The 23,377-nt window shown below is 45.2% G+C and overlaps 1 protein-coding gene across 2 annotated transcripts in view; it reads right to left on the bottom strand.

The window, feature by feature from the left end:
• Positions 1 to 276: 276 nt before the first annotated feature.
• The window catches only part of arhgef7a (Rho guanine nucleotide exchange factor (GEF) 7a), a 35,485-nt gene continuing 12,384 nt past the window's right edge, over positions 277 to 23,377 (bottom strand). The window contains exons 6-22 of one of the 2 annotated variants that reach the window (XM_031805907.1): positions 23,168 to 23,256; positions 17,561 to 17,655; positions 17,141 to 17,236; positions 16,786 to 16,908; positions 16,320 to 16,458; positions 16,021 to 16,080; positions 10,616 to 10,762; positions 10,382 to 10,468; positions 10,080 to 10,158; positions 9,275 to 9,408; positions 8,755 to 8,976; positions 8,240 to 8,333; positions 8,075 to 8,164; positions 7,526 to 7,708; positions 4,480 to 4,582; positions 2,569 to 2,623; positions 277 to 2,443 (exon numbers count right to left, since the gene is read on the bottom strand). In XM_031805907.1, coding sequence (XP_031661767.1) covers positions 2,321 to 2,443; positions 2,569 to 2,623; positions 4,480 to 4,582; positions 7,526 to 7,708; positions 8,075 to 8,164; positions 8,240 to 8,333; positions 8,755 to 8,976; positions 9,275 to 9,408; positions 10,080 to 10,158; positions 10,382 to 10,468; positions 10,616 to 10,762; positions 16,021 to 16,080; positions 16,320 to 16,458; positions 16,786 to 16,908; positions 17,141 to 17,236; positions 17,561 to 17,655; positions 23,168 to 23,256 — 1,919 coding nt within the window. In that variant the 3' untranslated portion in view covers positions 277 to 2,320. The remainder of the gene's footprint in view (positions 2,444 to 2,568; positions 2,624 to 4,479; positions 4,583 to 7,525; positions 7,709 to 8,074; positions 8,165 to 8,239; positions 8,334 to 8,754; positions 8,977 to 9,274; positions 9,409 to 10,079; positions 10,159 to 10,381; positions 10,469 to 10,615; positions 10,763 to 16,020; positions 16,081 to 16,319; positions 16,459 to 16,785; positions 16,909 to 17,140; positions 17,237 to 17,560; positions 17,656 to 23,167; positions 23,257 to 23,377) is intronic. The other variant, XM_031805906.1, reaches the window with a different exon arrangement.

The raw sequence follows: 23,377 nt of genomic DNA, 5'->3' as shown, positions 1-23,377 counted from the left end.
TACCTGCTTGGTGACTCCTGATAAGCTGGGTGACAGAGAGGCTATGAGACACTGACACTAGTTAGAGATACAGTACACAGATGGTTAGTAGCGGATGTACGGTGAGCTTTCTGCCGCAGAGCGGCTAGCGTGGCATCACCTAGGTGGGTGTTGCAAAATGGTGGTAGATGTGGTGTGAATGTAAAGTGCTTTGAGCACCTGGAAAAGCGCTAGGTAATTTCAATTCATCATTATCGTCATCATCAGTCTTTCTGCAGTACAAGGACGAGGTTTGGAGTCGCTGAAAACACATTTTATTTCATACCTTAGCAATGTTCATATTTACATCAAAGCGTACCAGTACCAGTCAGTACCAATACCAGCCAGTATTAATACCAATATCAATACCAGTCAGTACCAATATCAATACCAGTCAGTACCAATATCAATACCAGACAGTACCAATATCAATACCAGACAGTATAAATACCAATATTAATACCAGTCAGTACCAATACCAGCCAGTATTAATACCAATATCAATACCAGTCAGTACCAATATCAATACCAGTCAGTACCAATATCAATACCAGACAGTACCAATATCAATACCAGACAGTATAAATACCAATATTAATACCAGTCAGTACCAATATCAATACCAGCCAGTATAAATACCAATATCAATACCAGTCAGTACCAATATCAATACCAGATAGTATAAACACCAATATCAATACCAGCCGGTATCAATATCAATACCAGACAGTTTAAATACCAATATCAATATCAGCCAGTATAAATACCAATATCAATACCAGCTGGTATAAATATCAATATCAATACCAGCTGGTATAAATATCAATATCAATACCAGTCGGTATCAATACCAGTCAGTACCAATATCAATACCAGCCGGTATAAATATCAATATCAATATCAATACCAGACAGTTTAAATACCAATATCAATACCAGCCGGTATAAATATCAATATCAGCCAGTATAAATACCAATATCAATACCAGCTGGTATAAATATCAATATCAATACCAGCTGGTATAAATATCAATATCAATACCAGCTGGTATAAATACCAGTCAGTACCAATATCAATACCAGACAGTATAAATACCAATATCAATATCAATACCAGCAAGTACCAACATCAATACCAACCAATATCAATACCAGTCGGTACCAGTACCAATATCAATACCAGGCAGTACCAATATCAATACCTGCCAGTACCAATATCAATACCAGTCAGTACCAATACAAATAGCAATACCAATACAAGTCAGTACCAATATCAATACCAATACAAGTCAGTACCAATATCAATACCAATACCAGTCAGTACCAATACCAATATCAATAACAGTCAGTACCAATATCAATACAAGTCGGTACCAATACCAATATCAACACCAGCCAGTACCAATATCAATAACAGTCAGTACCAATATCAATATCAATACAAGTCATTAGCAATACCAATAGTAATACCAGTCAGTACCAAGACCAATATCAACACAAGTCATTACCAATACCAATAGCAATACCAGTCAGTACCAATACCAATATCAATACCAGTCAGTACCAATACCAATACCAGTCAGTACAAATATAAATATCAATACCAGTCAGTACCAATCCCAATACCAGTCAGTACCAATACCAATATCAATATCAGTACCAATACCAATATCAATATCAGTCAGTACCAATATCAATATCAGTCAGTACCAATACCATTCAGTACCAATGCCTGAAGGTACCAATACCAGTCAGTACCAACACCAGCCAGTCCATTTCTTTACAAATCCCCGCTGACCCACCGATCAATGACAACACAAGGCCCAACCACAAGGCAGGCCGCTACAAGTCCTTACACAGAATACCATAAGACAATGGAAATATAAGACATTAAAATGGATAGATTTCATAGTAATTAAATAACAGTAGAGAAGAGGTGAATGAGGAGTTGTTTTGTACAGTACCATTAGAGCTGTAATGCTTTGCTGAGTATCATTTGTAAACAGAGACGGAGGGAGGGAGAGAGGGAAGACTCCAGGTCCATGTTGGTTTAGGGAGAGATCCACAGACGTTCCTCATTGTTATTGGTGGAGCCACAACTTTTTCCTAGCCATGTGACCTGACCAGGGAAAGCTCAGAGTCCTAGTTACACACACACACACACACACACACAACCACGTTTCCTGCAAGCAAACCCTCATTCACACTCACACACGTTTCTCCATCACACACTAGCATACCACACACACACACACACACACACAATTCACTCTCACACCATCTCAAATGCACACACACACACCTCATAAGTTAGTCTCGTCCCAGGTGGGGTCGTTCATAGTCTTTAAGACCCTCCTGACCACTTTCTCCAGATCTTTCCGTGCCCTCTGCTCCTCCTCCAGTGACCTCTTCATCTTCTTATTGTCCTGTTGAGGGGTCAAAGGTCAGTTTGAATATGCCACAAGCATTCGGTTGTAGTTTTACAGTGCAATGTCAGGTGTCGTAGGCCCGTTATAAGCCCGTGGGATGGTGACACAGAGCGGACATTCACCTGTTTGAGCTCCTGTACCTCGTCCCTCAGGGCGTACACTACATCCTCAAGGCTCCTTCAACACAACACACATGGTTAATACCATCCTAGAGGCAAATACATGACTATATACAGGGTCTTCAGAAAGTATTTAGACCCCTTGACTTTTTCCACATTTTGTTACATTTTAGAATAAGGCTGTAACGTAACAAATATGTCCTTTTTTTAAAATAGCAATCTACACACAATACCCCATAATGACAAAGCGAAAACAGTCAAATTAATTGTAAAAATTCAAAGAGAAATACCGTATTTCAATAAGTATTCAGACCCTTTGCTATGAGACTCGAAACTGAGCTCAGGTGCATCCTGTTTCCATTGATCATCGTTGAGATGTTTCTACAACATGTTTGGAGTCCACCTGTGGTAAATTCAATTGACTGGACATGATTTGGAAAGGCACACACCTGTCTATATGAAGTCCCACAGTTCACAGTGCATGTCAGAGCAAAAACCAAGCCATGAGGTCAAAAGAATTGTCTGTAGAGCTCCGAGACAAGATTGTGTCGAGGCACAGATCTGGGGAAGGGTACCACAAAATGTCTGCAGCATTGAAGGTTCAAGAACACCGTGGCCTCCATCATTCTTAAATGGAAGAAGTTTGGAACCACCAAGACTCTTCCTAGAGCTGGCCGCCCGGCCAAAGTGAGCAATCGAGGGAGAAGGGCCTTGGTCAGGGAGGTGACCAAGAACCTGATGGTCACTCTGACAGAGCTCTAGAGTTCCTCTGTGGAGATGGGAGAACCTTCCAGAAGGACAACCATCTCTGCAGCTCTCCACCAATCAGGCCTTTATCGTAGAGTGGCCAGACAGAAGCCACTCCTCACTAAAAGGCACCTAAAGACTCAAGAAACAAGATTCACTGGCCTGATGTAACCAAGATTAACTCTTTGGCCTGAAAGCCAAGCCTCACGTCTGGAGGAAACCTGGCACCATCCCTAAGGTGAAGCATGGTGGTGGCAGCATCATGCTGTGGGGATGTTTTTTCAGCAGCAGGGACTGGGAGACTAGTCAGGATCAAGGCAAAGATGAACGGAACAAAGTACAGAGAAATCCTTGATGAAAACCTGCTCCAGAGCACTCAGGACCTCAGACTGTGGCGAAGGTTCACCTTCCAACAGGACAATGACCATAAGCACACAGCCAAGACAACGCAGGAGTGGCTTCGGGACAAGTCTCTCAATGTCCTTGAATGGCCCAGCCAGAGCCCGGACTTGAACCTGATTGAACATCTCTGGAGAGACCTAAAAATAGCTGTGCAGAGAAGCTACGTATCCAACCTAACAGAGCTTGAGAGGATCTACAGAGAAGAATGGGAGAAACTCCCCAAATACAGGTGTGCCAAGCTTGTAGGGTCATACCAAAGAAGACTCTTGGCTGTAATTGCTGCTAACGGTGCTTCAACAAAGTACTGAGTAAAGGGTCTGAATACTTATGTAAGTGTGATTTTAGTTTTTTTATATTTAATAAATTACAAAAAATGTCTAAAAACCTGTTTTTGCTTTGTCGTTATGGGTAAAAAAAATAAATCTGAATTTAGAATAAGGCTGTAACGTAACAAAATGTGGAAAAAGTCAAGGGGTCTGAATATTTTCTGAAGACACTATGTATGCACACAGTACTGCACTAGTCAACATACTAACTAGTACTTAATCGTTCAGAAACAGAAGCATTCTTATGAAAACACCATCCCACTTTCATTTGGGAATTTCCTCCAGCACATGACAACAGAAACTCTCAGAGGTGACCAAGATACTCATCCCTGACCAAAATTAAGAGGAGGGGAGGAAGTGTGGGAGAGGAAGTAGGGATTAGGAGGAGGAGGAAGAACAAGAGGGAGAAGAGAAGGAGGACAGAAGGTGGAGGTCTTACTTCTCTCCGACTACAGTCTGTCCGTTGCTCGTGGTCTCCTCCACAATGATCTTCTCCTCTCCAGGGATGATGACTTGCAGCCCTGTGTCCCTCCGCATCGCCCCTGTTCCAAACACAACACAACACGCTAGATACGCTGATCCAAGGTAAGTTTGGACTTCCAACCCCTAATGGCTGAGGTTAGAATTGTGGAATCCTAGCTCTGTAACCTGATCCTAGGTCTGTGCTTAAGCCAAGGGCAGCGTCTACCCACAGTTTATCTCACATAAGTGATTGAGTTCCTGATTGGTGCTGATTTGTGATCGCTTACATGGTATCGGAAGCAAGATAGACACGACAGGACACAAACACAGGAGACGGTGGAGAAGCTGTGGGTTAGTTAGGCATACACAGAACCACAAGACACAACGACCGAGGAGGCAGAGGAGCCAAGTTGGAGAGGAAGAGCGGAAGGAAGAAAAGAGAGAGGCACACTACATCCAGATCATCCTGATCCGTTCACCCCTCATTGGATTTACCTCACCACACCGCTCTCTGTTGCAGACCAAAAACAACACGGTAACATCAAGCGTATATTCATGAGAGAAAAGACGCCATTTTGTTCTCACATTTCCTGTTACGATGGTTCAGCCTGGAGCCTTGTTGACAGTGACATCCAACACAGTGAAATAATGTGTGCTTCTGACAAAACACCCAAAATACCAACAGCTAACAAATGACAGATTTATTCAAAACTCAATGATACAGCGTTTGGGAACTCTTGTCATATACATCAATCTGTATATATATAACAAATACTCTGTAGGTGCCGTTTTGTAGGTAGGTCAATAGGTAAGACATTTTGATCACAGGTGTGGGACAGGTCATATACAGCATTGGAAAGCACAGAGGACACAGTTGGACATCGCAGTCCCTCTGCCTCTCTGTTTTCATTTTTTTTTTTTTTACCGCAGTCACAAAGCAGAACACAAAACATGAGGCCAGTCCTATTCTTAGCTCAAATACTCATATAACAACTGTTTGGCTTCGTATTTTCTTCCACTTGCATCCACTATGTACAAAAGAGACACGTGTCCATTCTTTTTTTGTTCATGTCCACCTGTCTTGATGAATAAGTACCGCACATGGCTGCTCCCGCAAAACTAGGTTTCTCTTTCCGTTGACACTATCTGAACACGGAAATGGTAGATTTACACAATGGATGAGTTGTACTGTACTGGCACATTTCATATCTATGGCAAGCATGATAACTAGGCCACACCATACAGTATGATGTCATACACACACACACACTGGGGGTAGTAGGCCGGTAAGGGGGGAGGGGGGTACAGAAACAGAACTGTTCATATTGAACACATTTCAATGCTCTGCCACAGAGATTGTGCAAAAATGTATCCCAACAAATCACGCTCAATATCCAGTGTAAATTCAACTTTAGTGATACCAGTTCATCAGAGAGAGAGAGAGAGAGAGAGAGGAGACTAAGTTCACCCAAATCAGTTGTAAACATTTACATACACAGTGAAATAAAATAATTTTAAAATCACATACGTTATACAAAATAATTTACGGACCATAAACAAATCATTTTTATAAATATATAAATAACACAAACCAGTATATTCCATATATTGTAACAATAACAGCGGGGAGAGAGGAATCACAAAAATAGCTATTAGCGCACGGAAGAGCAAGGCAGGATATGTGGTAAAGGATATTGGTGTTGTTTGAAACAAACGTTTCCTACTTGGGACACAGAGACTGGACCTGCCAGGTTTGATGACAATGGCATTGAAGACTGTGAGCTTCTGCTTAGGGCCTGGAGTTTTTACTGGTCCAGTGTTTTACTGGTCCTACAAAACTCAACGCTACAGTTGAGTTTTGAACACAGATTTGTGTCCTAGAACACAGAGGCTTGACTGTTTCATTTAATCCACAGAACTCTAATTTCGTCGTCCTTTGAGTAGTATGACCAATGGTTACCTTGACTAATTCATTGGGGTTTCTAAAAACAGACTTCCATGTTGGCTTGTAGGCAGTAGATTTTGTTGATACAAATTCTAAACACTCAAGTCTGACGCTGGGGTCTCAGTGAGGTCCGGAACGCATGCTAAAGACAACCCCCTGGCTTTTGAGAATATATCTTTCTTTTTGTTTAGCTGTTGAAGGAATATTGTAGTGCATCTCGTAATGGGGAAAAATCTGAGGTTAAGAGTTGAAATCATCACCCTGGGAATGAACCATACATGCTGTTTAGAAAGAGTAGAACAGGCATCTCATATCCTATACAATATCCTATTAATACCTATATACTAGAAATACTACTGATGATGCTGTATATGCTTGGCATGCTGTGTCCTGTGTGTAAAATACAGCAGGGGGTACTGAAACAGTGGTAAGAGCCATAAGACAGTCATAGTAATACCAAAAAGATATAATGAATTAATTGGACGTCATATGGAAATGTCAAAGGTCACCATGACATTTGCATGCTACTGTTATATATGTGGGAACAGGAGTTAAGATAGAGAATATGGTCAATAGAATATACTCCTTCCTGAATCACATCTGAATATCAGACACAGAGTCCCCCCCCCCCCTCCCCCCCGAACAACCTCCACAAACTCTCTCTGTCATAACCCCACACCCCCCTTCACAGGGTTCCCAACACGTCAGGGCTAAACATAGGAAGGGGGTACATTCAAGGAAAAATGAACAGACAGTACCCGACACAAGCTACCTCATAACTACGGAAAGAGAGGAGGCACAAAAAAACAGGGGAGAGTGATCAAGGCAACAGGGAGATTTTCACACAAAGAGAGGACAATCCAAAAAAGGAACAACAACAAATAAAAAATATATAAATAAAAAGACAATACAAATAAATAATTTAAATAAATTAAATAAATAAATAAAACCCTTAAAAATCCTTTAGTTTTGTTGTAGACCACAGGTTAAAAGCTGTACTGTGCTGTATAGCGCGCGCGGTAAGGTACGACGACGGTAGTTTTGGGGGTTTAGTTCTGGTGAGAGATGCAGCTCTTACGCGACACCGAGCCCATCCTGTAACTGTGGGTCGTCCACACAGAGTCGTAGTCAGAGTCCTCCGACAGGTCTGAGCCAGTCACGTCAGGCCGTGACACGCTGCTACGGTGGCCTGGAGAGTCCACACAGGACCGGTCCAAGTCCCCCAGCACATGGTTGTGCATCAGGTCAGTGCCCTGCCAGGCTGATGGGTGTGTGGAGGGGGGGGGGGGGGGGCGCAATGTTGATGACGAGGGTAAACCATAATCAATGAGGAGTGGATGGAGAGGGATGAACGAAGGAGAATTCATAATAAAATGTAACAGAATGATAGTGAGGGGAACAAACATCCCCAGCAAACAAATGGTGAAAGATAAAGAAAACGGGGAACGAACATCAACGGAAGATTGAAGGAGTGAAGAGAGAGAGAGACAGACAGAAAAGAGAGAGAAACTGTTAGAAAGAGAAGTACTAACGGCAGGGTTAAGGAGAGCATTGGACTACTGTGATCCAAGAATGACAAGAGGCAACATGACCTGATGAGTGTGTGAAGGTGTGTTTGTGTTCTTACTGGAGTTGAGGGTCTGTCTGGTCTTGGCGCTGGTACAATAAGCTTCTATCACCTTTAGGATCTGAGCATCTTCCTCTAGAGCAGCTGTACCTGGGGACGAGAGGAGAGCAGGGGGTTAGATCACACACACACACACACACACACACACACACAGAGTAAACTTACTCTTCCTCAGGGCAAACTCCTCGTCTGACTGTTTTCGCTCTGGTTTACGTTTAGGAAGAAGCTTCTTCACACTCTTAGGGCTTTTACTGAGGTCCTGGAGACAGAGAGAGAGAGACACACGGAGAGAGAGAAAGAGACACAGAGAGATTGAGAAACACACAGAGAGAGAGACAGAAAGAGTAAGAGAGAGTGAGGGACAGGAATGAATAACACAATTTATTTTTTATTTTTCCTTTATTTAACTAGGCAAGTGAGTTAAGAACAAATTCTTATTTTCAATGACGGCCTAGGAACAGTGGGTTAACTGCCTGTTCAGGGGCATAACAACAGATTTGTACCTTGTCAGCTTGGGGGTTTGAACTTGCAACCTTCTGGTTACTAGTCCAACACTCTAACCACTAGGCTACCCTGCCGCCCCAGTGCAATGACACCCAACCTCACCATACACATAACACAACCTCCCTCCATATCCACACACACATCTTCCCTCCCCATCCGCACACACTCTTCCTCACCTCCTTGTAGGAGAGAGCTGCAGAGGGCCTGAGAGGGGGTGAGGGACGCAGGCAGCTGAGACTCCAGGGCTTGGGGGTGTTGGGGGGCTCCAGGGGCCCCCACATCATGGTGCTGTGTGGAGCCCCGTGGGAGGAGGGGTGCGGCAGGGTGTGGTAGGCAGGAGCCACCGTCATCGCCCGGCCCTCCGCGTGACGGGACGGAGTCAGAGGATGGGAGGGCAACTGATGGAGGGAAGGAAGGAGGGAGAGGGGGACAGAGAGGGAGAAGAAGGAGAGAGGGGGGAGAGAGGGAGAAGAAGGAGAGAGGGGGGAGAGAGGGAAGGAGTGGGGAAGAGCAAGCGAGAGGTGAGGTGGAGAGAGGGGAAGGGAGAGACAAAGATTTGTTTTAATTGTTACATTTATATGCAGTGTATTTCTCACAAAGCTTAGTTAGTCTATATGTGTGTACATGTGTGAGCGTGTGTGTGTGTGTGTGTGTGTACGCATGCGTGCTTATGTACACTGCATTTGTGTTACTGACCGTGTGGCAGGGGACAGTGAGGGGTTTGTGGCTGGGGACAGTGGTGTGTTTGGTCTGACGGGTCAGGTGGTCTACCCAGTCCTGCTGATCTTGCTGATTGTTACACACAACCTGGAGACGCTCAAATAGACTGCCTGTAGGACACAATACACACACTTCACATTATACACACACAACCTGGAGACACTCAAATAGTCTGCCTGGAGGACACAATACACACACTTCACATTATACACACACAACCTGGAGACACTCAAATAGACTGCCTGGAGGACACAATACACACATTATACACACACACACACACACAACCTGGAGACACCCAAATAGACTGCCTGGAGGACACAATACACACACTTCACATTATACACACACAACCTGGAGACACTCAAATAGACTGCCTGGAGGACACAATACACACATTATACACACACACACACACACACACAACCTGGAGACACTCAAATAGACTGCCTGGAGGACACAATACACACACTTCACATTATACACACACAACCTGGAGACACTCAAATAGACTGCCTGGAGGACACAATACACACATTATACACACACACACACACACACAACCTGGAGACACCCAAATAGACTGCCTGGAGGACACAATACACACACTTCACATTATACACACACAACCTGGAGACACTCAAATAGACTGCCTGGAGGACACAATACACACATTATACACACACACACACACACAACCTGGAGACACTCAAATAGAGTGTCTACAGGAGATAATACACACACACTAATGTACGTTGTGAATACACCACAGTAGTCTTACCAGAAAGCTCAAAGGAGTTTTTGTGGGCCTCACTGTCCTCTAGCATGGTCACAGTCATACCAGTCAATGGTAGCTTCCCCTGTAGACAAGAAACCATCATCAACATCTGAACCCACACTAAACACGGTAGTTAATCACAACTGGGTCCTATTGATTAGGGAACACCGTAGCAAAACATTTTGAAACTGAAATGAACATTTCTTATTGGACAAGTTCATGTAGTCCCTCCCTCTTTCAGTCCATTTTCTTCCATTTGGCACCAAATCAATAAGACCTTGGTATAGTAGACTAAGGGGTTATACCTGGAATATGAAGCCACTCATCCTTGGACTGGCAGACAGCATGAGGAGGACATGAGGGAAAAGCATGAGGTAGCGCTCACACTTCTCCTAGAGAGAGAGAGAGAGAGAGAGAGAGAGAGAGAGAGAGAGAGAGAGAGAGAGAGAGAGAGAGAACAAGAGCGAGAGAGAGTTAATAGTATTTGACTCATGTACATTAGTTATTATAATGTTATTGTTCTAAGGTTTTCCTCTGACCTCTGCTCCAGGGCTGTTAACCAGAGCCTGACTCATGTAGAGAACAGAGCCCAGTGTCCTGATGTCGTCTCCCTCCCACAGCCTGATGGACTCAGTCACTATCTGCAGCTCCAGCTCCTTCCTCTTCCTCACCTCCTGGCACTGGGCCTGTCACCGCGGAAACACCATCAGCACCACATTACAGGTTGTCATGGGAACAGCATCAGTACCACAGACATTTATGACCGCAGAAACAATGTGAAAGTGTGTGTCCATAGATACACATCTATATACAAAAGTATGGGGATACCTCTTCAAATTAGTGCATCAGCTATTTCAGACACAGTGTATACAATTGAGTACACAGCCATGGAATCTCCATAGACAAACATTGGCAGTAGAATGGCCTTACTGAAGAGCTCAGTGACTTTCAATGTGGCAAAGTCAACAGGATGCCACCTTTACAAGTAAGTTCATCAAATTTCTGATCTGCTAGAGCTGCCCCGGTCAACTGTAAGTGATGTTATTGTGAAGTAGAACCATCTAGGAGCAACAACGGCTCAGCCGCAAAATTGTTGGCCACACAAGCTTACAGAACGGGACCACCAAGTGCTGAAGCGGGGAGGGAGTACAAATCGTCTGTCCTCTTATGCAACACTCACTACAAACTTCCAAACTGCTCCTGGAAGCAACATCAGCACAATAACTGATCATCAGGAGCTTCATTAAATGGATTTCCATGGCCAAGCAGCTGCACACAAGCCTAAAATCACCTTGCGTAATGCCACGCATTGGCTGGAGTGGTGTAAAGCTCGCCACGATTGGACTCTGAAGCAATGGAAACACATTCTCTGGGGGGATGAATTACGCTTCACCATCTGGCAGTCTGACAGACAAATATGTGTTTAGCGGATGCCAGGAGAGACCTACCTGCCCGAATGCATAGTGCCAACTGTAAAGTTTGGTGGAGGAGGAATAATGTTCTGGGGTTGTTTTTCATGGTTCAGGCTAGGCTCCTTAGTTCCAATGAAGGGAAATGTTAACGCTACAGCATATGACATTCTAGACGATTCTGTGCTTCCAACTTTGTGTCAACAGTTTGGAGAAGGCCCGTTCCTGTTTCAGCATGACAATGCCCCCCGTGCACAAAGCGAGGTCCATACGGTTTGTCAAGATCGGTGTGGAAGAACTTGGAACATTATTGAACATTTATGATAAAAACATCCTAAAGATTGATTCTATACTTAGTTTGACAAGTTTCTACGACCTGTAATATTACTTTTTGAACTTTTCGTCCGACGTTCGGCTGGACCTGAACGCGCGTTTGGATTTGTTTACCAAACACCCTAACAAAAAAAGCTATTTGGACATAAATGATGGACATTATCAAACAAATCCAATTTTTTTTTGTGGAACTGGGATTCCTGGGAGTGCATTCTGATGAAGATCTTCAAAGGTAAGTGAATATTTATAATGCTATTTCTGACTAATGTTGACTGCGCAACACTGCGGATATTTCTTTTGGTTGGTTTGGGCTCTGAGCGTCGTACTCAGATTATGCTTTTTCCGTAAAGTTTTTTTTTAAATCTGACACAGCGGTTGCATTAAGGAGAAGTGTATCTAAAGTTCCATGCATAACACTTGAATTTTCATCTACATTTATAATGAGTATTTCTGTGAATTGATGTGGCTCTCTGCAAAATCACAGCATGTTTTTGAACTACTGAACATAACACACCAATATAAAATGAGATTTTTGGATATAAATATGCACTTTATCGAACAAAACATACATGTATTGTGTTACATGAAGTCCTATGAGTGTCATCTGATGAAGATCATCAAAGGTTAGTGATTAATTTGATCTTTATTTGTGCTTTTTGTGACTCCTCTCTTTGGCTGGAAAAATGGCTGGGTTTTTCTGTGACTTGGTGGTGACCTAACATAATCGTTTGTGGAGCTTTCACCGTAAAGCCTTTTTGAAATCAGACACTGTGGCTGGATTAACGAGAATTTTATCTTTAAAATGGTGCCTAATACTTGTATGTTTGAGAAATGTGATTTATGAGATTTCTGTTGATTTGTATTTGGCGCCCTGCAATTTCATTGGCTGTTGGCGAGGGGTTCCGCTGGTTAAAAGTGTCCCATACAATAAGGGGATCTGCTGTACCTATGTTATGTCTGAAAAAGTCAGCTATACATTTTTCTGTCCTAGTTCTAAACAATTTATCATCTAGTAGGCTTTGATAAAATTTCCAATATCCTCGCCCACGTGGAAATTCTGTAAGAGTAATATATATGCCAATTATGTGATTATCCGACCGCATTCTGTCCCCTATCAATACTTTTTAAACTTTTGGTGCCAGAGAGAATGACATAAGAAAGTAGTCAAGACGACTAGCTTGATTAAGCCTCCGCCATGTATATCTCACTAGGTCAGGGTATTTAAGTCTCCATATATCCACTAAGTCCAATATATCCATAACAGTCATGATTTCCTTAAGTGCCCGAGGGTGATAGTTTATAGTGTGATTTCCTTTCCGGTCCATAGAGGTATTTAAGACCGTATTAAAATCTCCCACCATAATAATAGAGTCTAGAGTCTAGGGATAAATTCTTATATATATTTTCAAGAAGCTTGGATCATCATTATTCGGACCGTATAGGTTAATAAGCCATATCTGTTTATTGTCCAATAACATAATTAAAATAATCCATCTACCTTGATAATCTGTTTTGACAATTTGCACATTTGGATCAAAATTACTGTTAATTAAAAAAATCACCCCTTTTTGAAATATATTTCGCCCCCCCCCCTGTTATTTTTCCACAAAACTCCATCTAAAATTGTTGAATGGGTTTCCTGTAAACAATAGATATTATATTCCTTCTCTTTTAGCCAGGTAAATACTGATCGTCTATTCTTATTATCTGCTAGGCCATTACAATTGTAACTGGCTGTACTTATTTCACCACTTACCATAATGAGACAACTTTCAAATCTATTTATCAAAATATATGTTTGTAAACATACCATTAAAAAGTAACATGTTGATTTAGTGTCTATATAGCTGTACCATGACATTTACATTGCTACTAAGTAATCCTCCAATTGGTCCCCACTATTCCACCCACTAAAAGCCCTCCTTATCCCGAGTTGGGTTGTCATCCCAATGCCCGGCAGACCACCCCCGAGACCCCGTATCCCATAGCCCTGAACAGACTGGGATCCATCCTTCGAAAAGAGCACACAGTGCCATTTACCGAATTGAAGTAGATCAACTGCCAAATGCCTTTCCACCACCCTCACCTCGATTTGTATTATATATAGCTGTGGATCATCCTCTATTGTCCCTATTGTCTATTGGCACATCTTTTACTCCTTTGCAACAGTTGTGGGATACACACATACACCCACACACACTCAACCCATACCCCCACACAACCATGAACTCACATTCTCAACAGTTGCACCATCCCAGAGCCCAACTCAAGAAAGGTCTTGATTTACAAATGCACTTACAGTTGCAGCTGTATGAGAAGGCCTGCAAGACCACGCCAAAAAAATTCGGCGAAATTGAGAGATTTATTATTGTCACATCCTAGATGATGGAGGTCAAATGTACACCTTTTCCCTGAAACACCCACAATACGGTCACCCATATTGACCATATTCCCAAGCATCTCCATGCAGTCAGACTTTTGATTTTGTGGCACCAGGGTCACAATAATATACCCCTCTCTGAATGTCCGAGTGTGACCCCTCCCCATGGGTTACTGCAGCTAGTGTTGCCAGCACTGCCACTGCCTGGGTGACTGAGACATGAACTGAACAAGTTCCACAGACATGTGACTCACAGAAATTGAATAATGTGTCCCTGAATAAAGAGGGGGTCAAAATCCAAAGTAACAGTGTGGTGTGGCCACCAGCTGCATTAAGTACTGCATCTCCTCCTCATGGACTGCACCAGATTTGCCAGTTCTGGCTGTGAGAAGTTACCCCACTCTTCCACCAAGGCACCTGCAAGTTCCTGGACATTTCTGGGGGTAATGGCCCTAGCCCTCACCCTCTGATCCAACAGGTCCCAGACGTGCTCAATGGGATTGAGATCCCAAGATATTCCTGCCTTGCAGGAAATAACGCACAGAATGAGCAGTATGGCTGGTGGCATTGTCATGCTGCAGGGTCAAGTCAGGATGAGCCTGCAGGAAGAGGAGGATGTCTTCCCTGTAACGCACAACGTTGAGATTGCCTGCAATGACAACAAGCTCAGTCCGATGATGCTGTGACACACCGCCCCAGACTATGACAGACCCTCCACCTCCAAATCGATCCCGCTCCAGTGTACAGGCCTCGGTGTAATCCTGTACCTGTCCCGCAGGTGTGATGTTCGGATGTACCGATCCTGTGCAGGTGTTGTTACACGTGGTCTGCCACTGCGAGGACAATCAGCTGCCCGTCCTGTCTCCCTTTACCGCTGTCTTAGGCGTCTCACACTACGGACATTGCAATTTATTGCCCTGACCACATATACAGTCCTCATGCCTCTTTGCAACATGCCTAGGGCATGTTCACACAGATGAGCAGGGGCCCTGGGCATCTTTCTTTTGGTGTTTTTCAGAGTCAGTAGAAAGGCCTCTTTAGTGTCTTCAGTTTTCATAGCTGTGACCTTAATTGCCTACCGTCTGTAAGCTGTTAGTGTCTTAACGACCGTTCCACAGGTGCATGTTCATTAATTGTTTATGGTTCATTGAACAAGCATGGGAAACAGTGTTTAAACCCTTTACAATGAGGATCTGTGAAGTTATTTGTAGTTTTACGCATTATCTTTGAAAGACAGGGTCCTGAAAAAGGGACGTTTCTTTTTTTCCTGAGTTTATTTTATCTTTATTTAACCTTTATTTATCTAGGCAAGTCAGTTAAGAACAAATTCTTATTTACAATGACGGCCTACCCCGGCCAAACCCTAACCCGGACGACGCTGTGCTAATTGTGCGCCGCCCTATGGGACTCCCAATCACGGCCGGATTGTGATACAGCCTGGAATCAAACCAGGGTCTGTAGTGAGGCCTCCAGCACTGAGATGCAGTGCCTTAGACCGCTGCGCCACTCAGGAGCAGCAAAGGGGGGACCAACTCCATATTAATGCCCATGACTTTGGAATGAGATGTCCGACGAGCAGGTGTCCACATACTTTTGGCCATGCAGTGCTTATAATTACTAAATGATCCTGTGTGCGCAAGTGATGCATGCTCATATATTCAAGTGTACCATAACACGTCAACTCATGACTCACACACACACACACACACACACACACACACACACACACACACACACACACGTCACAGCTTGACGCACAGCATGCACTGCTAATGAGGTAACCATGGAAACATGGGGCGATATGTGTGTGGGTGTGACTCACCGAGAGGCTCTTGAACGTTGTCATACACTTCTGGATGTCTGGCCAGTCGGGGTGACTCTCCTACAGGGAGCACAGCAGAAAGCATTTATACAGCGGTACACACACACACACCACTATCAGTGATTGACAACATCCTCTTACACATAAGACATGCACACATACATCATCAGTGAATGAGGACACTCTTACACACATGCCTGTACGTGGCACACACACACACACACACAAACACACTCATACACACCCAGCATCTTACAAACACACACCTGTACGTGGCACACACACACACACAGCCCTACCTCCATGTGTCTCTCCAGTTCCTTCGTTAGTGTAGGGTATTTGTCCAGCCTCATGAAGGGTTTACTGAGACCTGTGGTGAGGGTCAGGATACCTGGACTACTGGCTCCCTTCCCCTCCATAAACTCCCCCAGCTCCTCACTGGAGAGAGAGCAAGAGAAAGAGAGCAAGAGAGAGCAAGAGCAAGAGAGAGAGAGAGAGAGAGAGAGAGAGGGAGAGAGAGAAAGAGAGAGCGAGAGAAAGAGAAAGAGAGCGAGAGCAAGAGAGAGTGAGAGAGCAAGAGAGAGAGAGAGAGAGAGAGAGAGAGAGCGTGAGAGAGTGAGAGAGCAAGAGAGAGAGAGAAGTATTAAATTGTCAAGTCTAAATATATAGTCTTTACACTACCTGCCTGTGTAAAATTATAAATCATTGTTGTACAGTAAGAATGCTAGAACATCAGGCTAATGGCTGTATTGGGTCTATGTTTACCTGTGCTGGGTGAGCACGTTGACTGCCGAGGGGTGGTTGGAGCAGTAACCCACGTAGAGAGCCTTCATCTGGGGCATCAGGTTCATGAAGAAGCCCCCTACCCTCTGCTGGCTCTCTGGAAGTCTGCGCATGTTGGGGGAAAAAACACACAGGCTGAGTGAAATCAAGGATCGCTGTATTACCAAAGCCAACACATAGATGTTCCTATACCCTTTATTTACCTCAACGTAAAACTGTTGTGAAATAACCCAAGTAGCAGCAGGACATATCTAATTGGATTAGAACAGCAGTGACAAGCACTTTCTCTGATCCCTGTGTGCTGATTGGTGGAAAGTATGTGAGGGGCAGGACTTACTTGGTGCACTCCTCCAGTGATTGGACGAGCATCTGCTGGAAGGTGTTGATATCCTCCAGGTTCCCCAGGATCAGGTACACATCTGTACTGCTCAGTCTGGAGAGAGGGAGGAGAAGAGGAGGAGGGAGGAGAGAGGGAGAGGGGAAGAAAAGAGAAGGAGAGGTGGAGGAGGAGGGAGAGGAGAAGAGAAGAAAGGGGGTGGGACAGAGAAAGAGAGAGGAGAGAGCATGAGTTTTGGAATGCGTCTAGTAGATCCAATCCAATCAGTGGCCATACAGTGTGTCATCATACAAACAGTACGGCCGACAGACAGACAGTACGGCCGACAGACAGACAGACAGACACAGACAGACAGTACGGCCAACAGACAGACACAGACAGACAGTACGACCGACAGACAGTACAATGAGTGGAGCTTACTTCTCTGTGCTCTGGAGTGATCGCAGGTAGTTGGTCAGAAGGCTCTGGAGGTCCTTGGAATATTCTGTCTCTGTTTCTAGAATGTTCTGCAGCACCTGGGGAAAGAGAGAGATGGTGAGAGAGTGTGTGAGGGAGAGTTTTTCAACATTCTTGTTGGTTATTGAGGAGTATCACTCTATGGTTCAAGTTGTAATTTCATATCTTTGTAACTCTGAACACTTTCACTCCCTCTGACCCCTGGATGTTGGTGTAGATGAGGCTGGGTCTAGTCAGGTTATGTATGGTAGTGTAGATGAGGCTGGGTCTAGTCAGGTTATGTATGGTGGTGTAGATGAGGCTGGGCCTAGTCAGGTTATGTATGGTGGTGTAGATGAGGCTGGGTCTAGTCAGGTTATGTATGGTGGTGTAGATGAGGCCGGGTCTAGTCAGGTTATGTATGGTGGTGTAGATGAAGCTGGGTCTAGTCAGGTTATGTATGGTGGTGTAGATGAGGCTTGGTCTAGTCAGGTTATGTATGGTGGTGTAGATGAGGCTGGGCCTAGTCAGGTTATGTATGATGGTGTAGATGAGGCTGGGTCTAGTCAGGTTATGGATGGTGGTGTAGATGAGGCTGGGTCTAGTCAGGTTATGTATGGTGGTGTAGATGAGGCTGGGTCTAGTCAAGTTATGTATGGTGGTGTAGATGAGGCTGGGCCTAGTCAGGTTATGTATGGTGGTGTAGATGAGGCTGGGTCTAGTAAGGTTATGTATGGTGGTGTAGATGAGGCTGGGCCTAGTCAGGTTATGTATGGTGGTGTAGATGAGGCTGGGTCTAGTCAGGTTATGTATGGTGGTGTAGATGAGGCTGGGTCTAGTCAGGTTATGTATGGTGGTGAAGATGAGGCTGGGTCTAGTAAGGTTATGTATGGTGGTGTAGATGAGGCTGGGTCTAGGGCAAGCGACTAGGGGGAGGAGGAGGGTGTCAAGAGGAAGAGGAAAAGGGGGAGAAGAAAGGATGTGGGAGGGGAAAGGCACTAAGGAACCTTTGCCTCGTGCTGGGGGGAGGCCCTAACTAGAGAGAAAGGGCAGGTGGTCAGGATGGGAGATGAGGAGGAGGAATGTGAGTCTGTGGAAGAGGACGATGAGGAGGCTTTATTTTCAGTCTCCTCCTCAATGGGTCCAGAGCTGACAGCCAGTCAGACAGAGTGGTCAAAGTACACAGTGAGGGAACTGTCAAGGTTCCTGAATGAGTCTAAATGGAAAAACGTTCATCTTGAAGCTTTTTATTGCGATCCGGGAAAGTTTGTTAAACCAGTACAACAAGCTATGAAAAACGAGAGGCATGATGTCCTCTCACCCAGGAAATGTTTTAGGTTGAGGAAGTGGGTCAACAGTTTTCAACCTTGCTAACATAATTGCAAAGGGGTTTTCTTATGATCAATTAGCCTTTTAAAATGATGAACTTGGATTAGCTAACACATCGTGTCATCGGAACACAGGAGTGATGGTTGCTGATAATGGGGCCTCTGTACGCCTATGTAGATATTCAATAAAAAAAGCAGCCGTTTCCAACAATAGTCATTTACAACATGAACAATGTCTACACTGTATTTCGGATCAATTTGATATTATTTTAAATGTGCAAAAAATGTGCTTTTCTTTCAAAAACAAGGACATTTCTAAGTGACCCCAAACTTTTGAAAGGTAGTGTATGTAAAAAAACTAAAAAGGTACATGTGTTGTTTCTGCAGGAGACGCATAGTGATGTGGTGAATGAAGTCGTTTGGGGGCTCCGGTGGAAAGGGGAAAGTGTGTTGAGCCATGGAACAGATGTCAGTGCAGGGGTGGCAGTCGTTGCACCGGGTCTGTCTGTGTGCTGAGCCATGGAACAGATGTCATTGCAGGGGTGGCAGTTGTTGCACCGGGTCTGTCTGTGTGCTGAGCCATGGAACAGATCTTAGTGCAGGGGTGGCAGTCCTTTTGCACCGGGTCTGTCTGTGTGCTGAGCCATGGAACAGATGTCAGTGCAGGGGTGGCAGTTGTTGCACCGGGTCTGTCTGTGTGCTGAGCCATGGAACAGATCTTAGTGCAGGGGTGGCAGTCCTTTTGCACCGGGTCTGTCTGTGTGCTGAGCCATGGAACAGATGTCAGTGCAGGGGTGGCAGTCGTTGCACCGGGTCTGTCTGTGTGTTGAGCCATGGAACAGATCTTAGTGCAGGGGTGGCAGTCCTTTTGCACCGGGTCTGTCTGTGTGTTGAGCCATGGAACAGATGTCAGTGCAGGGGTGGCAGTCGTTGCACCGGGTCTGTCTGTGTGTTGAGCCATGGAACAGATGTCAGTGCAGGGGTGGTAGTCCTTTTGCACCGGGTCTGTCTGTGTGTTGAGCCATGGAACAGATGTCAGTGCAGGGGTGGCAGTCCTTTTTGCACCGGGGCTGGCCGTAAAAATGTGCTCCTCAAAGGAGGTGTGTAGGAGTAGACTGCTTGTAGTAAAAGCAGAAATTAACAACAGGGGTTTTGTCCTTAGAAACGTGTAGGCGCCTAACACAAGGAGAGAGAGGGGTCGTCTGTTTGGGTGTATCAGACAGGAACTCTCACAGGTAGCGCCTGAGGAGACGCCGGTGGTCAGTGGGGACTAGAACTGTACAATATATTTTACGAAGATTGAAATGGGGAGGAGCCTGATACAAGCTCAGTGAGGGGTGTTAAGGGACATAATTAGGCAGTTTGACCGAGTGGATGTTTGGAAAACTAGACATCCCAACACAAGACAGTATGCATAGGTGAAAGTCTTTGGGGCTAGGGTGAGTGCAGCCAGACTAGATCTCTTTTACATCCAAGAATCAGAGCAATAGACTGTTGGGCGCTACCGTTCTCCCGGTGGGTTTTTCGGATCACCACATAACCATGGCTCGGTTGTCTATTTCACCAAGGCCTCGGCAGGCATTCTATTGGAAGTTTAATGTAAAGCTCTTACAAAATGCCGCTTTTTGCTCAGGTTTCCAGATTTTTGGGGAAAGGTGGGGGCAGCGCCTTAGGAGTATGGGTCTCTGAGTCAATGGTGGAATGTGGGGAAAGTCCAAATTTGGCTTTTCTGTCAACAGTATACAGCTCTCTCATCCTTAGAAGCTAGGAGAGTATTGGGGGAACTAGAGTGCAGTATCAGTGAAGTGGAGGTAGAGCTGGTGGGGCAAGGCAATGTAGGCCTCCAGGCTAATTCAGCTGAATTACGTAGGGACCTGGGCAGTTTTTTCCAGGTTAAAGCAAAGGGAGCACTTGTAAGAGCTGGGTTCTCCATGCTCAAGGAGATGGATGCCCCAGCTCCTCCTTCTTTGTTTTGGAAAGTGAGAGCGGTGAAGCCAAGGGTATGTATTGTCTGCGGCTGTCGGATGGGCGGGTGACCTCTGTGGTGGGGGAGATGTGTGATCAGACTGTAGAGTTGTATAGGGCAGAACTGTGTGATCCTATGTGTGCTCAGGTTTTGTTTGCAGAACTCCCTAAGCTCTCTCTGACACAGAGGGATGAAATGGACATTCCCCTGTTGCACCATGAACTAGCAGAGGCCGTAAAACAGATGTCCCCCGGGCATGCACCTGGGGAATAATTGGACTGGACTTATTTTGCGTGTTGCGTGAGTGGTAGGAGAGTTGCCGATGAGCTGCCGTCGGGCAGCTCTGACTCTCCTGCCCAAAAAAGGGGACTTGTGTGAACTTAAGAACTGGAGGCCTGTGGCATTGCTCTGTGCGGACTACAAGATATTTGCCAAGGTCCTTGCTGACGGACTGAAGTCCCATCTGGACTTTATAGTACACAAGGACCAGACAAATTGTGTACCGGGACGCTCAATCACTTGTTCGTAATCAGGGACATGTTGGACTTGTCGAGAGGTTCTAATGTGAACTTTGAACTGGTCTCCTAAGATCAAGAGAAGGCTTCTGTTTAATGTGATGTCTGTGTTTGGATTTGGGGAAAGGTTTTTGGCTTGTGTGAAGATGTTGTATGCTGGGGCATCATGTATGGTCAAGGTGGGAGGGGGGCTCAGTAGGCCAGTCTGGGTGGCAGTTATATACACTAGCCATTTAGAATTTTTAGGGCCTGCTACGCAGGAGACTGCAGGGAGAGTGCTGGACTGGCATGGGTGTGGTGACAGGCATTGCAGTGTCGGCGTATGCAGATTATGTTTCTGTGATGATCAGGGATGGGCAGGATATGCAGGCACTAGAGACTATTCTGAAGGTGTACAACGGAGCTTCGTCAGCTAAGGTGAACTGGGGCAAGAGCAAAACTCTTCTGTGGGGTATGGAGAGATAGCCCCCCCAGGGGGGTTTGCAGTGGGGTTGTGAAGGGCTTAACATTTTGGGGGTGTACCTGGGCTCGGAGAGGAGGGTCAGGAAGAACTGGGAGGGGCTGTCACAGGCAGTGGTGTCAAGACTGGCCAGGTGGAGGTGGCTCCTGTCCCAAGTGTCATAAAGAGGGAGGGTGCTGATAATCAACAACCTGGCGGCATCCTCCCTGTGGCATAAACTGTCTGTCCTCAATCCCCCTGCCGGTCTGGTCGCAGACTTGCAATGCAAGCTGGTGGATTTTTTTCTCACAGGGCTATCACTAGCTGAGGACGGCCGTGTTGAAAACAATTCAGATGACGTACATTTCCGTCCACGAAGGAGGCCAGGTCCTGGTGGAACTGGAGAGCAGGGTGGCTGCATTCCTACTAAAGGCGGTGCAGAGACTGCTGTACCATACTGATGCCGGCTGGAGAGAACCAGCACCCGCGCTGCTGAGGAGAGCTGAGTACAGCAGGTCTCTGAGTTTTACTCTGCGTTGCTGAAGGCCTGGCAGGTGGTGAGGCCCACACAAGAAGGGGGTGCGGAACCTGGCCCATCTTCCACAATCGAGCCCTCCTTTTGAGATCGGTTCAATAAGCCTCCCTGCAGAAGTGACTGATGGCAGCGGGTTTACTAAAGCTGGGTGACCTACGGCTCCTGGCACAACAAACACAACTAACATCTCTTAGGCTACTTGAGAGATTCCTGGGGAGGTCCAGGAGGCCCTGTCTTTAAAAAAATAAAAGTACCTTTATTTAACTAGGCAAGTCAGTTAAGAACCAATTCTTATTTTCAATGACAGCCTAGGAACAGTGGGTTAACTGCCTGTTCAGGGGCAGAACGACAGATTTGTACCTTGTCAGCTCAGGGGTTTGAACTTGCAACCTTCCGGTTACTAGTCCAACGCTCTAACCACTAGGCTGAGCCGGTAATGGTAATGTCTGAGCCGGTAATGGGCGTGTGTCTCTCTCTCTGTCTTTTTCTTTCTCTCTCCCTCTAGTATAGCACATATTTACTTGTTCTCTCTTCTCAGTAAACCAGAGCACTGAGATACATTCAAATGTCAGGAACACAACACACACACAGAACTAGGTCAAGCTATCTGGAGCGGCCAGGGCACCGCAGGCCTACAGCGTTAAGAGTAATGTCAAGCTTTAAAAAGCTGGTTTTCTTTTATTGAGGATAGTTACAGCAGTATTGAGAGACACACGCAAACAGAAAGAGAGAGAGAGAAAGAGACAGAGAAAGGGAGAGAAAGAGACAGACAGACAGTGAGAGATGTAAGTTGGATGACCAGGTCTTACCAGGTTGTAGTAGGTCTTGCTAATGGCCGTAGTGTCAACGCCTTTTGGGGGGCTCTTGAGGGTCCCAGATTTGGGGGACACTTGTTTGTCTCAGAGGGAGAGGGAGAAATGAGTTATTTCTCTCCATCAGACACTATCCTTTTCCTTCATGTCCTTTCTGATATTCCTGGGTTATGTGATGTCCAGTAGCAAGAATAATAAGGGATACCT

The sequence above is a fragment of the Oncorhynchus kisutch genome, linkage group LG26 (assembly GCF_002021735.2).
Source record: "Oncorhynchus kisutch isolate 150728-3 linkage group LG26, Okis_V2, whole genome shotgun sequence".
Taxonomy (NCBI): Eukaryota; Metazoa; Chordata; class Actinopteri; order Salmoniformes; family Salmonidae; genus Oncorhynchus; species Oncorhynchus kisutch.
The sequence above is the reverse complement of the archived record's forward strand: the minus strand, read 5'-3'. Positions and strand labels throughout refer to the sequence as shown.